This window comes from Anabrus simplex, chromosome 1, assembly GCF_040414725.1.
Source record: "Anabrus simplex isolate iqAnaSimp1 chromosome 1, ASM4041472v1, whole genome shotgun sequence".
Classification (NCBI taxonomy): domain Eukaryota; kingdom Metazoa; phylum Arthropoda; class Insecta; order Orthoptera; family Tettigoniidae; genus Anabrus; species Anabrus simplex.
The window spans coordinates 1,646,615,720-1,646,635,304 of NC_090265.1; the positions used below are offsets into that span (position 1 = coordinate 1,646,615,720).

General features: G+C 38.9%; 1 protein-coding gene across 1 annotated transcript in view; it reads right to left on the reverse strand.

Annotated features, from left to right (window-relative positions):
• Positions 1-6,918: 6,918 nt before the first annotated feature.
• Positions 6,919-19,585, reverse strand: part of LOC136863409 (ankyrin repeat and death domain-containing protein 1A-like) — a 164,648-nt gene continuing 151,981 nt past the window's right edge. The window contains exons 13-15 of the mRNA XM_068226438.1: positions 18,069-18,267; positions 9,161-9,289; positions 6,919-7,007 (exon numbers count right to left, since the gene is read on the reverse strand). Of these exons, the coding sequence (XP_068082539.1) occupies positions 6,919-7,007; positions 9,161-9,289; positions 18,069-18,267 (417 nt within the window). The remainder of the gene's footprint in view (positions 7,008-9,160; positions 9,290-18,068; positions 18,268-19,585) is intronic.

The window sequence follows — 19,585 nt, forward strand, 5'->3', positions numbered from 1 at the left end:
AATAACGAGAAAGAAATTGAGTTATTGAGAGGGGAAGTGAAGCAACTGAAAGACGAGGTGATGAAGATGAAGAAAGAAGCGGAGGGGTACAGGCAGGAGAGATTGAAAAAAGCCATATTTTTATATGGAATTGAGGAAGGGGCGAGAGAGAGCAAGATTGAGCTGATATTTAAGGTGGTGGAAGCTATACGGGATGTTATGAAGGTAAACTTTAGTGAGGTAGACATTGATGATGTAGAGAGAGTTGGTAGAATCAAAGGTCGGAGGCCAATTAGGGTTACATTGTTCTCAACCCTAATGGCAGATTCTGTGTTAAGAAACAGCAAGAATTTACAAGGGCGGAAAATAGGGGTGAAAGGAGACATGGGAAGAGAAGGAAGTGAAAACGCGAAGATCTTGAATAGGCACCTTTGGAGAGCGAGGAACCAGGGGCTAAAGGCCCGAATAAGAGGTCTGAGGTTGGAGGTGACGAACGGGCGATGGGTCAGAGTTCATTCAGTTTCTAAGCTAAAGGAAATGGACGAAAACGAGAGGGCTGAGAGTGGTGAGAGGTCAAGACAAGATGGGAAGAAGAAAGAAGAAAAGAAGAGGAGGAGGGACGTGGCAGGAGAGCAGGGCATCTCGGAAGAGAATGGGCAGTGCAGCCGGGAGACAGAAGACCAAGATAGTGAAGTGGACGGTGAGAGTGGACCGCAAGAAACTGGGAGAGGAGAGTGTAGCGGTGCAGTGAGTAAGAAAGGACGAAGGGAGATGGATTCAGAAGTCCAAAATAGTGAGGGGGAGAGTGGGGGTGAGCAGCAAGAAGAGGTGAGTGCAGGGTGCAGTGGTGTAGCGAAAAAGAAAGGTCAAGAGGAGACAGATAGACAAGAAGGTAAAAAACTTATGAGTAAAGTCAGGAGTAAGAGCTTAAAAGACATATGGGGAAAAGTACGTAAAGGGATGGAGGATACAGAGGGAGAGAGGTCGATAAATACTAGAAGTAAGAATAGAGTGGGAGACCTAGAAGGGAGGGAGGGAAAGTTATAACAATTTTGGAAGATAGGATGTGTGAATATTGAAGGAGTAAGGAGCAAATTAGGAAACAAGAAAGTTAGGGAAGTAATTGAAAGTTTCGATGTTGTGGCACTCTTAGAGACGTGGTTGGAAACAGGGAGGGAGATTACATGGAAGGGGTTTGAGATAAAATATAAATATAGAAGAAAAGAGAGGAATAAGGGACGAGCACCAGGAGGGATGATAGTTCTAATTAGGGAAGAAATTAGTGAAAGAGTAGAGGATATAGAGACCGATATGATGGAAACCATATGGCTGAGATTGAATTTGGGAGAGAGAGAGGGACGGAGGAAGAAAATAAATCTAGCTTTTGTTTACTGCCATCCTAGTAATTCAGAATATGCAAATAAATATTTTTTTGAAGAGTTATTGGTGGATATTGGTAGGATAAGGGGAATGTATCCAGGGGAGGAGGATATGTTGTTATTTGGGGATTGGAACGCGAGAATAGGAGAACAGAGCCCAATTTATAGTAAGGAGGATGGAATGTGTTTGTTAGAAAGCAGAAGGAGTGAGGACAAAATTACAAATAGTTATGGAGAGAAGCTCCTAGAGATGTGTGCTGTGGGAAACTTGTATATTCTGAATGGGTGGATAGAGGGTGACAGGACGGGGAAATTGACATATGTTACGGAGAAAGGGGGTAGTGTGATAGATATGGTTCTGAGCTCGGAAGGGATGATTGGGGAAGTTGTAAGTATGGAAATAGGAGATTGGATTGAGTCACACCATTTCCCGGTGAGGGTTATGCTGAAAAGAGAGGTAGAGAAGCGTACAATGAAGGAAAATGAGACAAAGGATAAACGAGGGAGGGGTTATAATAAGTACAAATGGACAGAGAAGGTGGGCCGGGATTGGAATAGGGTAGTAAAGGAGGAGTTACATCTTCTGAAATTTGGGTGGGAAGGGGCGTTAGAAGAGAATGATACTGATAAAGCCTTGGAATTGTTGCTACATCCAATAAAGATGATAGCGCAGAAGGTGAAAGCTAGAAAAGGAAATAAGAAAGAGGGAGAAGAATGGTTTAATAGGGAGTGTGAAGGATTGCGGAGGAGGGTGATGGACGCTTTAGGAGAATATAGAAGGAAAGGTGGAAGCCAAGAAAGGGAGTTTTTCTGTAGATTGAGGAAGGAGTATAAAAAGAAAATTTCTGAGACAAAAAAGACGTGGTTAGAGGAACAAATGGAAGCCATAAATAATGACTGCAAGACTAACAATTTTGAGAGAGTCTGGGATAAGATTAATAGAATTATTAAGGGTGGAAGGAATATGGAGAGAACGAGTATTGAGGAAGTGCAATGGGTCAGGCACTTCGAGGAATTACTAGGAAAAAAGGGGGGTGATAGATTGAGAGGTTCGGGAGAAGAAGTAATTTGGAGTAATAGGGGAGTGGCAATTTATGACTTGGATAAAGAAATCACAAGAGAGGAAATCCGGGGAGTGATAAGCAGAGCCAGAGCGAAGTCGGCCGGGGGGTGTAATGGTATAAATAATAAGTTTTGGAAGGAAATTAGTAAAAATGAGATAATGATAGAGGGCATGGTGAAACTATTCAATAGGATATTCGAGGGAGGAAATTACCCTAGGGAATGGGAAACAGGAATTATATGCCCTATATACAAGGGAAAGGGTAGTAGGAACGATGTGAACAGTTATAGGGGTATATCTCTGCTGGATTCTCTGAGTAAAATATATACTGGGGTGTTAGCGAACAGAATAAGTGGGTGGGCGGAAGAAAATGGAATTTTGACAGATTACCAAGGGGGATTTAGGAAAAAGAAAAGAACAGTGGATAATATAATGATAGTAAAGACTATTTTAGAAAAGTATAAGAATATGAATAGAAGTACGGTTTATGTAGCAGCAATAGATTTTGAGAAAGCTTTTGATAAGGTAAATAGAGAGGCCCTACGAGAGAAATTAGGTAGGCTAGGGATTTCGGAGAAGATGTTGAGGGCAGTGGAAGGAATATACAGGGATGTCAGGTTTTGTGTAAAATTGGGAGAAGGGAGAATGAGTGGACCATTGGAGTCCAAGGTGGGTTTAAAACAAGGTTGCAAGTTATCGCCCATACTGTTTATTTTATTTATAAACGATATTTTAGAGGGGTTTGGGGCAGGAAATTGGGCTGTACCGGTAATTAATGGTGTGGAAGTGCCAGGACTGATATTTGCGGATGATGTGTTATTGATGACGTTAACTTCAGGCGCGATGAATAGGGCCTTAGAGTCAGTGATGCTATTTGCGAGGAAATGGGGATTGAAAATTAATGGAAATAAGTCTAAAATATTGATAGTACAGGTGAACAAAAGAAGAAAGATTGAAGGGAATTGGGTAATACAGGGAGAAAGATTGGAACAGGTAAGGAAGCTGGAATATCTAGGAGTTATTTTTAATGATAAAGGAACTTGGAGTGACCAGATTAAAAGAATGAAATATAGAGGCTTGGCAGCCTTAGCCTCAGTCAGAAATTTGCTACTCAAGTTCCCGGGGATCAGTTACAAAACACTGAGACTCGTGTTCAGGTCGGTAATAGTGGGGAGGGTATTATACGGAGCAGAAGTTTGGGGGCTGGATGAAAAAAGAGAGGAACTAAGAAAGATTGTTAGTAGTTTTGCTAAGTTAGTGATGGGCTTACCGAGGTGTACAGCAAATGTAGGGGCGGAATTAATGTGTGGGGAGGATTTGGAATCAGAGGGTGTGAAAAGAATAGTTAGATATTGGATGAATTTAAAAAGACAGGAAGGTGGGAGAGTTTTACAGGCTGCATATGTACAGCAATCTAAGAGCATGTATAAGGGTGGATGGTTAGAAAAAATAAAAGGGTATTTAGAGAGGATAGGATTAGGGCACCTGTGGGGGGAGGTTTGGGCAAAGACAGAAGTGAGAGGGATGAAAATACTGGAAAGGAGAATTAGGGATATCCATAGGCAGAAATTATTGGGGGAAAGCAGACTAAGAAATTCGCTGAGTGTTTTGACGAAAATAGAGGAGATAGCAGGGTTGAATATTAGATACGTCGATAGGTCAAATAGATATGGGATGATGTGGTGGCTTTTAGGTCTGCCAAGGAATAAGGGCTGGTTACAGGGCAGGGATAAGACAAGGTGTGTACTTTGTGGAGATGTGAATGATGAGTTTCACTTGCTAAGAGACTGTGAGGGAACGAGGGGGTTAAGACATGGATTATTGAGTGCCGAGCATCGGGAAATACTGGGGAGAGGGGATGAGAACGCAATACTGAGATGGATTCTTAAACAATGGGAAAAAGGGGGTGAATTGAACAGGTATTTTTGTGCGACAAAAAAGGCCTGCGAGAGTAAAATGAAGGAGAGTGAGTTAGAGGGTGGGCAGGGGAATAGGGGGGTAGAATAGTTATCTCTATAAGGGAAGGAGAGAGTAGGTTAAAATTTTAATGGTTTAGTGTATATAGGGACTGAGTATTTAGCTAGGGGAGTTAGGTAAGAGGACAGGAGGGCATGGTCTGTTTGTTTTATGATATGTCAGTAATTGTTATCCATTGTAATTTTATTAGGTTATGATGGTAACTATTTGTGAAGGCTGAAATATGGTAAATAATTTGTGAAGGCTGAGACGTGGTAAGGGTGAAGTGATATATTTATTGTGATATTTGGAGTTGACGCTGATTGGTAAGTTTTATGATATGTCAGTAATTGTTATTCACTGTAAATTTAGTAGGTTATGATGGTAATTATTTGTGAAGACTGAAATGTGGCAATGGTGAAGTGGTATATTTATTGTTGATGTATATAAGAGAGAGGATAGCATGATAGTGTGGTATGAGATTGAGAGGTGGTATATGAAGCGATGTGTTGGTATTGAAGGGAGCTGTATTAGCTTTTGGTTAGGTAGGAGGTTTATTTAATGCTAACTAAGTGAGTGTTAAGAGGGACAAGAGTTTTGGATGGTAGAGATTGGAATGTGGTGTTGGTGAAGAGATGGTATATGAGTGTTTGGTATTTTAAGGTGAAGATGGCCTGGTATCTAGATACGATTAAGTTAAGATGTGTCATATTGCTGAAATGAGGTGTTGGAGAAGTGGTGGTATAAAATGGTCGCAGTTATTGAGGACTATGGTTGAAATATGGTGAGAAGTGGTGTTAAGCGGTGTTATCTTTGTAAATCTGAGATGTTGTAAATTTAGATTTAGTGGTGTATTGTGGAAGGTATATGAGGTGGATCGGGAATGGAAATTGTGGGTAAGAGGTGGTATCTGAATCTGGGAGTTTGTATGTAGATGGTTTATTTATTGCTGAATTATTTTAGATTTATCGATTGAAACAAAATGTGGTGTGGGAGAAGTGTTGGTATAGGCGAAGATGGTTTGGTAATGAGATGGTTTAATTTATTGCTGAAACTTTTGGAGTTGGAGAGATGATTGTATTAAGTGCGGGTTGGTAAATGTAGTGTATGATGGATTGAAGGGCGAGTGCGGAATGTTGGTTGTTATGGTTTGGACAGAGAGTAAGTTAGAGGACAATGAAGATGACGTATGTGCTGAATCCACAAGGACACGTAATGAGTGGTGGTTGCGATAGCAAATGTAATGCTGAGCATGGCTTGGGTTTTAAAATGAGATCAAGCATGGCTAAATAATGGGCAAGTTGCAACATGAGAGGTAGTAATGCATTGAAATAAGAGTGGTATTTAAGGTAAGTGTGGAGGGAGACCAGTGTTGAAATTTGATTGTAAGTTATTATGATTTTCTGCTGGGTTAGGATTGTGTTATTTATTGTTGTGAACGTGGAGGACTTTTGTTTGGGTTATGGCTGGTTAGAATGTAAGTGCTGACTGTCGATGTTTTGGTATTGATCGGGAGTATGTCAGGGAAAATGAATGTGACGAAAGTTGCTGTAGGCATAAGGACAAGTGATGAGTTTGCTGGATCCTCGAGCCGAGGACTGCTACAGAATTGTTATCATTTTTGTTATTATTTATTCCTATTATCTCTATTATCATTATTATATTATTATGTATTTAGTTATTATTATTATTATTATTATTATTATTATTATTATTATTATTATTATTATTATTATTATATTATTATTATCATTATTTTATTATTATTTTTATTATTATTATTTTTTATTATAATTATTAATATTGTGTCTTATTGCTTTGTGAACATGTAATGGGGCGGAAAGCCTGTTTGTTCATAAATAAATAAGGAAAGTAGAAATAAAGAATTCTTGCGTATGGGACATTTTGAAAATAAACAAAAAATACTAATTTCGAAATTATTTATTCAATTGAATTTCTTAATTTTTATGAGCCATAGTAATGGACTACTAAACTATCACGTAGAGCGAAGTAAAATTACTTACTTACCCCATGGAGCTACAGCCTTAAAGATCCATAGCCTACCAAGCGAACACTGCTCAGCGCGAAGGCCTGCAGATTAGGAGGTGACGCATGCTCAGTGCGACGAATCCTCTAGGCCGTTATTCTTGGTTTTAGAGACAAGGAAATAAAGTTACATGGAATATAAATTATTATAGGGTTTTCATTTAGGAAAACAGTTTTCGAAGGACACCATCAGATTGCGTTTAATAACAGACTAACAAAATTACACAAAGTACAAATAACGCATATTTTATAAAAAAATAAAACCATTAAATAATCGGCATAATATCGAGTTGAACACTTTTTGAATTATGTATGGCATAATTCAGTAACTTGTATGATATGAAAGTGTTGATATGAATCTTCCTCTTGCATACGCAGCTGTCTGTTTCTATACAATTCTGTCGTCAGAATTATTAGACCAGGAAATTAAATTGCTCACACAAGTATCACAAAAATGTTTACTGAGCTAGACTTGATGTCTCTGTCTTGTGACCACTATACCAGGCTGCAGGAGTGACACTTTCCCCTGTCATTCTTGTTATAACGGCCCTCACGTTCTTCATCCACTTTCTTCTTAATAGAATCTGAAAATAAAGACCACAGATCAATTATATTTTGCAGTTGGAGAAAGAGAATGCGAGGGATGGAGATAAACTGTTAGCTAAAGTGGTAACATACTTCGTCTTGAAACATTCCAGAAGATAGGGCACGAAATTCCATGTGCAATATTGTAGTTTCGACGTTTCTAACTGCACTAGTACATGTTGATGTTCGTGAAAAACCCTATACACAGCGCCACAAATCGCATGCAATCATATCCACCAGCACAAACATATCTTTGTAAAATGGTGAACAGCGGACGGTTGAGTGTTCAACACAAGGTGAAAACTGTTCTCGAAATAATTTTTCAGTGTATTACGTCATGTTCAGAAGCCTACTTATAGTACATATCGAAGAGTTCTTAAGTGTATAATAAAAATGACTAACCGGGTATCACCTCCTGAACTTAGCACAAAAGTTGAAGTCTCGAAATAACATCCTTCATAAACTGTGTGGAACTACCTGGGATCTTCAGCAACCACTTTGCGATCTTCAGCCCTGGGTTTGGTGTATTCAAGTGCTGAGAATTGTGCAACTGTTTGGATGAACAGTCATCATACAAGGCTTGTTGACACCCAGCTTAATACCACAACGCGCATCATATCTGGCGCAATCACATCTACTCCAGTTCATTGGCTTCCACTGCTAACTGGTATAATGCCATCTGATCTACGCCGATCTAATGCCCGTATGAAGGAATTCCACAAGATCTCAAGAAATCCTAGTCTACCCGTGAATAGTTACCTCCCACTTCTGAATCTTAATAGACTGAAATCACGCCATCCAACTCTGCGTGATGCTGCTAACAGGGATGCTAAGGATTTTAAATCTCTTGATGAGTGGAAAAGTAGATGGGAAGCAGCAACGGATGTGCGCCTTCATACCTTCTTCTCAGGTTCCGAACTTCCAAGTGGATCCCACCTATCACGCAAGACCTGGACTGCCCTGAATAGAATCAGAACAGGACATGGCCGGTGCAAAGCCGCTCTCCATAAGTGGAAAAAGCTACCTAATCCAGACTGTGACTGCGGAGCTCCACACCAGACTGTTCATCATATCGTCAGGGAATGTAAGATTCGAGCGTATCACGGTGGTGAAGATGACTTCCTGCTGGTATCTCCAGAAGCTGTACGTTGGATTGAAAAACTTGATATTCAATTGTGAAGCTCAAATTAATTTGTTTCTCAGCTGTAAATATGTATATATATTACTGATATTGTCTGTATAAGCCATACGCTAAATAATAGTGCGATCCGAATCCACAACCCAACGATTTCGTGGCGGATGCTATTATTATTATTATTATTATTATTATTATTATTATTATTATTATTATTATTATTATTATTATTATTATTATTATTATTATTATTATGCCTTTGCTGGCGGGACTTGGTGTTCAAAGTACACTGTGTCTTCTGGTATAGGCTAGAGCAAGTTTGTTACTTTCATTGACCTGTCTCAGTCTTATCCTTGGCTTTGACAATATGAAAGTGACTGAGGTATGAGCGATGCTAGTAATTCCATTCCTTATACAGCCAGTCCCTGCTATGAATGGTGTGAAAATGTTGCTCATAGGGTCGGTTTATGCATGCATTTCGGTGGGCTTGGCAGACTGATATGAAATAGCAACTTCTGGCTCGGCGAGGAAAGCAACGGGAAACAATCTCACTCCTCTTTTCCTTAGTACACCTCTTCAATGATGCCTAGATCATATATGACATCCGATGGTGGAGCTGTTGAGGATCCAACCAGTCTTGCTGCTGAGGACTGAACATACATCATCATCATCATTATTATTATTATTATTATTATTATTATTATTATTATTATTATTATTATTATTATTATTATTATTATTATATCAGACATTTTATCAGTTGGTTTCAAGAGGCCGAGTGAACCGAGTTCTATCCCTCAGTCCAGGAATCTCTATAAAAGGCAGGAATCAAACCCAGGTCGACAAGGTTATTAGCTTGCATGGTACCCCCCCACGAAGTTGGTTTTTGGCATAGAATTGAAACATATTTTGACATATTTCCAGACAGGATATAAGGACGAGTATGCTCAGAATAAGCCTGTATATTTTGTGTTACAGAATAACTATACTGTAGAAGATAAATTTAAAATGACTTACCTGCTACTGAGGTCTTCCCTATGGCCGCAAGACTTTCATGCAGTTCCTTGACAGGATTCACTTGCGGTCCCAATCCCTGTGCCCAGATGAGCAACATACGATAACCATGCTCCTTGTAACTGGACTGACCTGTTGGAAAGAGCAAATTTCTCCTTCAGTTGTTAATGTGCTATTAGTAGGATTGATATATCGTGTACATACTGTTAGCAACTCACCCCGACTTCGTACTAGAGTAATGTTTAATCTAAGGTGGAAGGCCTTATGAGATTCCCTTGCTGACATTTGTACTAAACCTACGTACGTCAGTGCGACGTTTTTCTAAGGCCCTTTTGGCCGCCCCCCACCCCCCTGTTAGCTAGCTCCATTCTCTCCGTATGATAATTAAATACTTCCCTGAAACGATGATAATTCCTAAACGATGCTTGGAAAGTACATTCTATAAATAGTATTTTTATCATATAAGATTATTACCGGGAAAAAATAACTTAATTTGATAGGTGTTAAACTGACTGATTTTTTCAAAAATGAAAATATTAGTAAATTACAAATCCAAGATTGAAAATGAAAATTGATAAATACGATTTAAATATAAAGGTCAGAATCATGCAAAAAATTCCAAAGGGAAAATATAAAAATCAAAACGAAAAGGTGAAAAGGAAACTCAAGATCAGATTTAAAAGTTCTCTAAATATAAATATTTTAAAATATGGACAATATGGAAATCCGAGATAAAAATTCAAACGAGCATCCAAATATCAGAATGAAATTCAAAATTCTAGATCCTAATGGGTGGGTAGGAGATTGAGATCTGCGCTCAGAACGCCTTCACTTAAACCGCAGTGGTACGTATTAGTTAGGGAATTTGTTTAGAAAGGTTATAAGGAGATACATTCAAGGAAACGGGGTGGTTACAAGGATCTGGAAGTCAAGCAGGGATGACATAAGAATGTCAGTGTTGAACTGTAGAAGTATAATAAAGAAAGGAATATAATTAAGTAATTTAATATATATATATATATACTTACCAGATATTGTAATAGGAGCTGAATCATGGCTGAGTAATGATATAATGGACGCAGAAATTTTCCCACGGAACAGGAGTGTGTATCGTAGAGATAGGGTAGGAATGGTGGGAGGGGGAGTATTCATACTGGTGAAAGAAGAATTTGTAAGCTACGAAAAAGTTAAAGATGACAAACATGAAATTCTACCTGTAAGGCTCCTTTCTAAACATAATAGGCAACTTGGAGTGTACAGACCGGGGAAGGGTAGTGCTGACGCTGATTCAGGATTATTTGGTAAGGTAATCAGGTACGTGGGAAACGACATGGAAAGGAATATGATTGTAGTGAGAGATCTGCATTTACCAAATGTCAATTGGGAAGGTAATACGAACGGCAGGAAGCATGACAAACAAATGGCAAATAAGCTAATATGGGAAGGACAGCTGATTCAGAAAGTGATGGAACCAACTAGAGGGAAAAATATCCTGGACGTGATGCTGATAAAACCAGATGAGCTCTATAGAGAAACCGAAGTAATAAATGGTATTAATGATCATGAAGCTGTTTTTGTCGTAGTTAAAAATAAATGTGATATAAAAAACGTCGTAAAAGTAGGACTATAAGGCAGTACCATATGGCTGATCAAGCAGGCATGAGGGAATTTTTAAAAGTAACTATGATCGGTGGAAAACGGTAAATAAAAATGTAAATAGACTGTGGGAAGGGTTTAAAGCAGTTGTTGAGGAATGTGAAAATAGGTTTGTACCTTTAAAGATGGTAAGGAATAGTAAAGATCCACTATATTATAACACGGAAGTAAAGAGACTAAGAAGGGGGTGCAGGTTGGAAAGAAATGGAGTTAGAAATGGCTGTGGAAGTAAGTAGAAATTGAAGGATCTTACTAGGACATTGAATCTGGCAAAGAAGTCAGCTAGGGATAACATGATGGCAAGCATAATTGGCAGTCATACAAATTTGGTGAAAAATGGAAGGGTACGTATATGTACTTTAAAGGAGAAACAGGTTCCAAGAAGGACATTCCAGGAATCATTAACGAACAAGGGGAGTTTGTATGTGAGGAACTTCAAAAGGCAGAAGTATTCAGTGAGCAGTATGTAAAGATTGTTAGTTTCAAGGATAATGTCCAGATAGAGGAGGTGACTAATGCTAAAGAAGTATTAAAATTTACATATGATAACGACATTTACAATATGATACAAAAGTTGAAAACTAATAAATCGGCTGGAATTTAGAGGATTTCTGAGGATATACTAAAGACAATGGGTTGGGATATAGTACCATATCTGAAATACTTATTTGATTATTGTTTGCATGAAGGAGCTATATAAAATGAATGGAGAGTTGCTATATTAGCCCCGCTATAAATAAAAGTGTGATAGACATAAATCTGAAAACTACAGGTCAGTAACTTTGACATGCGTTGCAGCTAACAATTGGAAAGGCGCTCTTTCTGATTATATTAGACATGATTGTGAAATTAATAACTGGTTCGATAGAAGGCAGTTTGGGTTTAGGAAAGGTTATTCCACTGAAGCTCAACTTGTAGTATTCCAGCAAGATATAGCAGATATATTGGGTTCGGGAGGTCAAATGGACTTTATCGTTAATGACCTGTCTAAAGCATTTGATAGGGTGGATCATGGGAGACTACTGGCAAAAATGAGTGCAATTAGACTAGACAAAAGTGACTGAATGGGTTGCTATATTTCTAGAAAATAGATCTCAGAGAATTGGAGTAGGCAAGGCTTTATCTGAGACTGTAATGATTAAGAGGGGAATTCCTCATGGCAGTATTATTGAACCTTTATGTTTTCTTAAATATATAAATGATATGAGTAAAGAAGTGGAATCAGAGAGAAGGCATTCTGCGGATGATGTTATTTTATATAGAGTAATAAATTACAAGGCTGTGAGCAACTGCAAAATGACATTGATAGTGTTGTGAGATGGACAGCAGGCAATGGTATGATGATGAAACGGGGTTAAAAGTCGGGTTGTGAGTTTTAAAAATAGGAAAAATTCTCTCTGTTTTAATTACTGCATTACTGGGGTGAAAATTCCTTTTATGGATCATTGCAAGTATCCAGGTGTTAACATAAAGAAAGATCTTCATTGGGGTAATCACAAAAATGGGATTGTAAATGAAGGGTACAGATCTATGCACATGGTTACGGTGTTTAGGTGTTGTAGTAAGGGTATAAAGGAGAGGGTATATAAGTGTCTGGTAAAATCCCAACTAGAGTATGGTTCTAGTGTATGGGAACCTCACCAGGATTACTTGATTCAAGAACTGGAAAAAAATCCAAAGAAAAGCAGCTCGATTTGTTCTGGGTTATTTCCGACAAAAGAGTAGCATAACAAAAATGTTGCAGCAAAGTTTGGGCTGGGAAGAACTGAGAGAAAGAAGAGAGCTGCTCGACTAAGTGGTATGTTCCGAGCTGTCAGCGGAGAGATGACGTGGTATGACATTAGTAGATGAATAAGTTTGAGTGGTGTCTTTCAGTGAAGGGAAGATCACAATGTGAAGACAAAGTTGGAATTCAAGAGGACGAATTTGGGCAAATATTCGTTTATAGGAAGGGGAGTTAAGGATTGGAATAACTTACCAAGGGATATGTTCAAGAAACTCTCTATTTCTTTGAAATCATATAAGAAAATGCTACGAAACAACTGATAGGGAATCCACCACCTGGGGGACTGCCCTAAATACAGATCAGTATCCATGAATTGATTGACTGAGTGATTGAAAATTCCAAAACAAAATTTGTATAACAATGATAATACAAAAGTTAAGGCAAAATCAAGAAATAGTATAAAATATCCTGCAGGTAAAATCAAATGGTAATAAGTGTGTCTTTCAAAAAATGGAACTCAAACTGAAATTTATTTGCATCTAACGAACCGTTTTCGAGCGATATCTGCGGAGAATTTGGAGTAGATTAGTGTGGGGTTCAGTGCAATGAAAGAAGAAAACTGACTCAGGGCCTACGAAACTAGCACGAATGAGATAATTAGTCCGGCTGCAAGATCACATCGAGCATCTGTACTGTAAAGTTCCTCTTTGATAATACGTGTGTCATTCATGGCCATCCATCAATCCTACATCACAGCCTGCACGGTTGCTAGACAACATCGCGTCACACAGTTTTTATCGCTAATTATCAATGCAAATTTTCAGATATCCTAGCCATAATGTACGGTTTATAAGTTTAATCTTTACTTTCAGCATAAACTATACAGCGTGTTCTGCCCTCCGTTATGCCTTCATACAACAGTTCTCCATGCAGTCCTGCCTTCGTCACCGCTCTTTGTTTGCTACTAGCTGCTACCCTTCACGAGGTAGTACCTCTACCGTTCTCTTCTTCTCCTTCCACGAGCAAACATTCTCTTCGTTAAAAGTGCACAAGTCACATTCTCTTCCTTGCTTGGACAGCATTTCATACCTCTATATTTTCTCCAACTCTTCCCAATACCTCTTTCCAGACACGATACCAATTCAATTTTTCTCCACATCCACCTCTCACAATTTTCTAGTTCAACTCCACATTCCTTCCTTAGTGTTCAGGTTTCGGCTCCATACAACACCACACTCTAAGCAAATCATTTCGCCAGCCTGGGCTATAGACCAGGGGCTCTCAGGGTGGATGCGCCTGGTGCATGCACTGTGCACGGTGCAAAAGACGACTTCGCTTGGTTGACCAGAGTGCAGACCACCACTCCTCGATTTGGAGCAAAAGCGCTCTCTCTCTCTCTCTCTTTCCCCACGCCTGTCTCGCTCACTCCCCCTGTCTCCCTCTTCCTCAGTTGCTCCGTAGCGCTCCAAATCCGAGCTGAGTTGAGCCAAGTTGAGCCGAGCTTAGCCGAGTAGCCCAGAGACGAAGCGGTGGCCCGAGTCGAGCTGAGCGGGACGGATGCACTGTGCACAGAAACTCTGCGCCGCGGTTTGCACGCGTGAGATTTGGGCGTATGAGAGGCCCTGCTATAGACTTCTGCCCAAGTGTCCACACAAGAGTCTCTTCTTTCTGTTGAATGTCTTCCTAGCTGCGGCAATGCGAGCTGTGACCGTCCACCTGCATCTCGTGTCATCTGTTTGAATGCTTTCTAGATATTTAAATGCTAACTTTTGCTCAATATTTTCTTAGCCTGTTTTGTTGTTTTTCTTATATCCTTTTGCACTTATCACCGTGCCATTTGTCTTCCCCTTACTAATGCGCATTCCATATTGTTCACAGGCTACATTCATGTCTGCTAGCTTTCCATGTGGAGCCCGTTCATTCTCGGCTAACAACACCATGTCATCCAAAAATCGAATGCACTCTAGCCTTCTGCCATCAGCAAGTACTCCTTCTCTTCCACCCAGACATTTCCCAACAATCTCTTCCAGAAAGGAACTGAACAGAATGGGATAGAGTTTAGCACAATTTTTAATGCCCCTTCCTATCCTGCTTTCCACTGCCATGTCACTTACTATATCTGCATTCTGATCTTCTGTTTCCTCTCATTCCATTCTACTCGTTTCCTGTTTAGAATATCCATTAGCTCCTCCCATTTAATTCTGTCAAAGATCTTTCCTAAATAAATTAAAAGAGAATAAACTTTCTCTCCTTCTCCTAGCAATAGTCATCAACACTCCAATTGTCTTATCAAAAACCATACCGTACTTCTGCAGTGTAACTCTATTCTATATGTATTACCCTACAGTCTTCTAGCTGGTACAGTAAGATACTTTTTCTGCATTGGATATCAGGCTAATGTTCCTGAAGTCCCCGCATTTCTTGGAGTTGTTCCTTGCAACTGGTGTCATGATTGTTGGGAGAAAACCATCAACAATATGACTCCCGGGTATTAGGAAAATTAAATTAGTAAACATTAGCAAATATACCCGTGCTTCGCTACGGTATTCTACATTGTATAGGCCTACGAATATCTCCGTAAATTACTCTGAAGGCGGCGAGTAAGATAATATTAAATTGCATTTCTCATAGGGCTATCCGAGATAGGGGGGACACCATACGGTGTTTCCGACGTACGGTAGGCTATTGGGAAAGTTCTGTTGATAATTGCAGGCCACATTTCCTTCTGCCAATCACAATCGAGTTTCGGAGTTTCTACTAAAACGGCAGGCTCACTTGGCAACTGCAATTCACAATAGAGATGGAGAGTATTCATTATAAAGGCAGGCGCTTTTTCGTAATGCAAGCAACAATCGATTTCGAAAGATTTGATTACAGTCGAGAAATGCAGCACTATTTAACGTATCAACAAGCGAGACACGAAAATAAGTCATAGGATCAAAGTTTCTCTCCAAATTTAACAGCTATCTGTTTTGTAATGAGACTTAGTGTTTAGCCACCAATTACCCTGAAACGAAGGTTTGTGCCGTCATTAAGTTATATCCATATTTCGAGATTTTTTCGGGGCCAAAATTATACATTTGAACAGTTTGGAAATTTTCCTCAAAGAAAAGTGTGTCCAGGTTTCGGGATTAGCACTCGCATACATACGGAGTAAATAAGGAGGAAAGTAATACAGTAAAGGAAATTGAAATTAACAGAAAATAGGATTATAACTGAGGACAGCCGGATAGGGAGAACATGTAAGTACCAAGAGGATGTAGTATTGGAAAATCAAATGTCCCTCACTAAATTGATGATATGAGTTACGGATATAAGAAGTCGGTAACAGAGGGGAAATTTACGCGCAGGGATTCTTAGATAAACAGATAGGAAGATGACTTAAGTTACGGCGTTATCACTTAAGCCTGAAGATACGAGGTACAGGCAAGAAATTAAATCGAAAAACAGATGAAGAATGGAAATACAGTAAAATTATAGCAAATAAACGATATGAATTATATTGACCGTGCAATTGTTCACCTCTATAATAAGGTCAATAATTCACGGAAGTACATCATTTGTGTCGCCAGATATCTCTCGCACTTGCCTACGCGCGACGATGATGCGGTCTTGCATCTTGCTGTGGGTTCCATACCAATAATAATAATAATAATAATAATAATAATAATAATAATAATAATAATAATAATAATAATAATAATAATAATAATAATAATAATAATAATAATTAAAGATTTCAGCCTGACGAAACAAGAAATATAACATTGTAACATACCTTTTACACATAAATGTTAATATTGTTAAAGTGTGAAATAATGGGCTACACTCCGCGGTACTGTTCAAATATTAAACGCTTTTTTATGTATTATTTTTATTAGATTGTGCATATTAGTTGATACATTTAAGTCAAAGTGGCAGTTAGTTACAGCCCAAGGGACCTCTGGTCCTACCTTTAATTAACTTTAAATAAATACATTTCTATTTCTTAAAGATTTCAGCCTGACGAAACAAGAAATGTAACATTGTAACATACCTTTTTACACGTATGTTAATAGTGTTACAGTGTGAAGAGATTGAAGAAATGTACGTTGTATCATATTCTCCCGTAAGAAAATTGAAGGCCTACCATTTTACGATTAACGGTGTTTCTTGTTTTCCTCAAAACTTGATTTCTGTGACTCATGTAGTTTTTATAAATTAAAGTAACAATTGAGAGCACAAATTAACATGAACAAGATCAAAATGACTGTTGATAGAGCCGAGAAATTAGCCAGCATAGACATTTCAAGGAATGAGGAAACGTCTCAGAAATACAATACCTTGGATCAATCATTTCAAATTCTGCTACCTGTGCTACCGAGATTAAGAGAAGGAAAGCTATAGCTAAAATGTAATGACGAATTTGTCGCATTTATGGAAGGATCGCTCTGTTTTTTTTTTTAAACCAATAAAGTGAGTTTATTATCCAGTCTGGTATTTTCTGTTTTCCTATATCGAGCCGAGACTTGGGCTCTTCATAGAAAATCGATTCCTTCGAAATGTGGTGCTACAAAGCAATGTTGCGCATGCCTTCGACAGCATTTTGCACCAATTATATAATTATAAATCAGTTCAACTCCAGAATCAGGCTATAATCAATATGCCAAAGAGAGAGAGAGAGAGAGAGAGAGAGAGAGAGAAGATTTTTGTATTTCTTTGGACACACTCTATGACGTGTTAATGACAGCATAGAATATCTGATCTTTCCTGGAAATGCTCCTGGCAGGAGAAATCGCGGACCAGTTCCCACTCAATGGTCGAACATTATCAAGAATATAACTGGGTTGAACATCTTTGGTGCCGAGGACAGCAAGAGTTGGAGACAACTGACCAATAGCCTACTACTCAAAATTGAGGGAACGACAAGAGAGAGAGAAAGAGAGATAGAGAGAGTGAAAGGAGGGATTCAAATGGGACTAGAATTCGAAAGACAGAGTGAGTTGGCCGTGCGGTTAGAATCTCGCAGCTGTGAGCTTACATTCGAGAGATAGCGGATTCGATTCCCACCATCGGCAGCCCTGAATTTGTTTTCCGTCGTTTTCCATTTTCACAGCTGGTAAATGCTGATGCTGTCCCTTAATTAAGGCCACGGTCGCTTTCTTTCGAATCTTAGGTCTTTCCCATACTTCCGTCACCGAAAACCTTCGATGTGTTACTGCGACGTTCAACAAGTGGGAAGTTGTATAACATTTTATTATAGCTTCCATCCCATAATTCATCTGGAATGAAAGAGTGAAAGTCGCTGGAAACCATTCTATGATATTTTAAATTAGAAAATGGAATATTAATTAATTTTCAATGTACTAAAACCGCGCATCCATTACAGTACACAAGTTTGTCTATCCTATGTCCAATTGCCTCCTTTGGGCTCTGGGCGAATAAACAAAGTTTAAAATTCATGATAGGACAACCAAGTTAGTATATTGCAATAATAAACCCCAGATCATGGCAGTGATTTATGAAGGAATGAATCGCCCTGTGCCATACCTGTATACTGATGCTCGATTGCCCGTATCTGATCATCTGTGAAAGTCCAGTGAAGTGCGAGTCTCTTCCATTCTCCCTGGCGAAGTTGTTTGTAAGCCACTCTCCATAGAAGCTTCTGGAAGCTCTCTCTGTCGACTTGCCCATCACAATTCATCCGGCATTTCCTGTTGAACCTCACAATTGGCTCCAACTCTTCATCCTAAAACACGAATTATTGAAGAAGCATTTATATTAAGCGAACCCAGGCTTTTAAAACACCTTCAGGAAAAGAAGGCGAATCGTCAACTGTGTTTACCAATGATAATAATATAAAATGTTAGTTATAATAATAATAAAAAAATAATAATCATGAAGATTTACATTCCCGCTTACTAACTTTACGGTTTTGTAGACGTCATGTCGCCGGAATGTTGTCCTTTGGATTTTGTTTTGCCGGACTGAGTGGCTCAGACGGTTGAGGCACTGGCCTTTTGACCCTAACTTGACAGGCTCGATCCTGGCTCAGTCCGGTGGTATTTGAAGGTGCTCAAATACGTCAGCCTCGTGTCGGTAGATTTATTGGCACGTAAAAGAACTTTTTCGGGACTAAATTCCGGCGTTTGCGAAAATCGATAAAGTAGTAAGTGGAACTTAAATCCAATAACATTGTTTTAATATTATTATTATTTTTATCTTATTTTACATTCCAATAAATCGGTCTGTTGTTAAAAAGAAGCCGTACTTTCACGTGTAGGCTCATTTAATGTAATTTTAAATTCTCGAGTTTGTCGAGCACTAAATATAATAATTACAAACGTGTAACATGCCTGTTAAAACACACAATTAAACAAAGAATGACATGTTGAGTGATTGAAAGAACATCATGAGATTCTAGCAAAAACGCCTTTCCTCTAAATAATTATTATAAATTTATGAAAATAATTCAGAAATATAGAAATATTTATGTTTAAATTCTATTTATATACCTTCTAATACTGGTACGGTATTGAAAGTTATAACTTACTTTAGTGAAGTGCTCAATAGTAGCCTACGTAGTCTCTCCTCGCCTTTTTAACGAGTGAACAGGAAGTTTCAGTTAAATTATTTATTTAATCCGTTTTCCCTCCAGGGTTGGTTTTTCCCCCGGACTCATCGAGGGATCCCACCCAGGACGGTGAGAAGAGTAAAGAAGTGGCTCTTAGCCAGGTCAAACGGGACCACTCCTTGCAGGCGGCAGCAGTGCGTGCTAGTTGCTAGTCATAAGTTTGTATTCACCCAGTGAGTTACCTGTGACAAGTTGCCTAACACGTTGAGTGCCGAGCCGATTGTAGCACACTATTCCACTGGTGCCAGGCATGTTTTTGAATTGCATTCCGCTGGTGCCAAAGCAATTGTACGCGTTGTAGACTGTTTATATAATCTTGGGATGTATTTATATGATGTACTAAGTAAATTTTATCTCACCATACCATGGTCATGCGTGACGCCATATGGTGTCACATCAATTTTTAGGAAAGATAAAATATAGCGTGACGCCA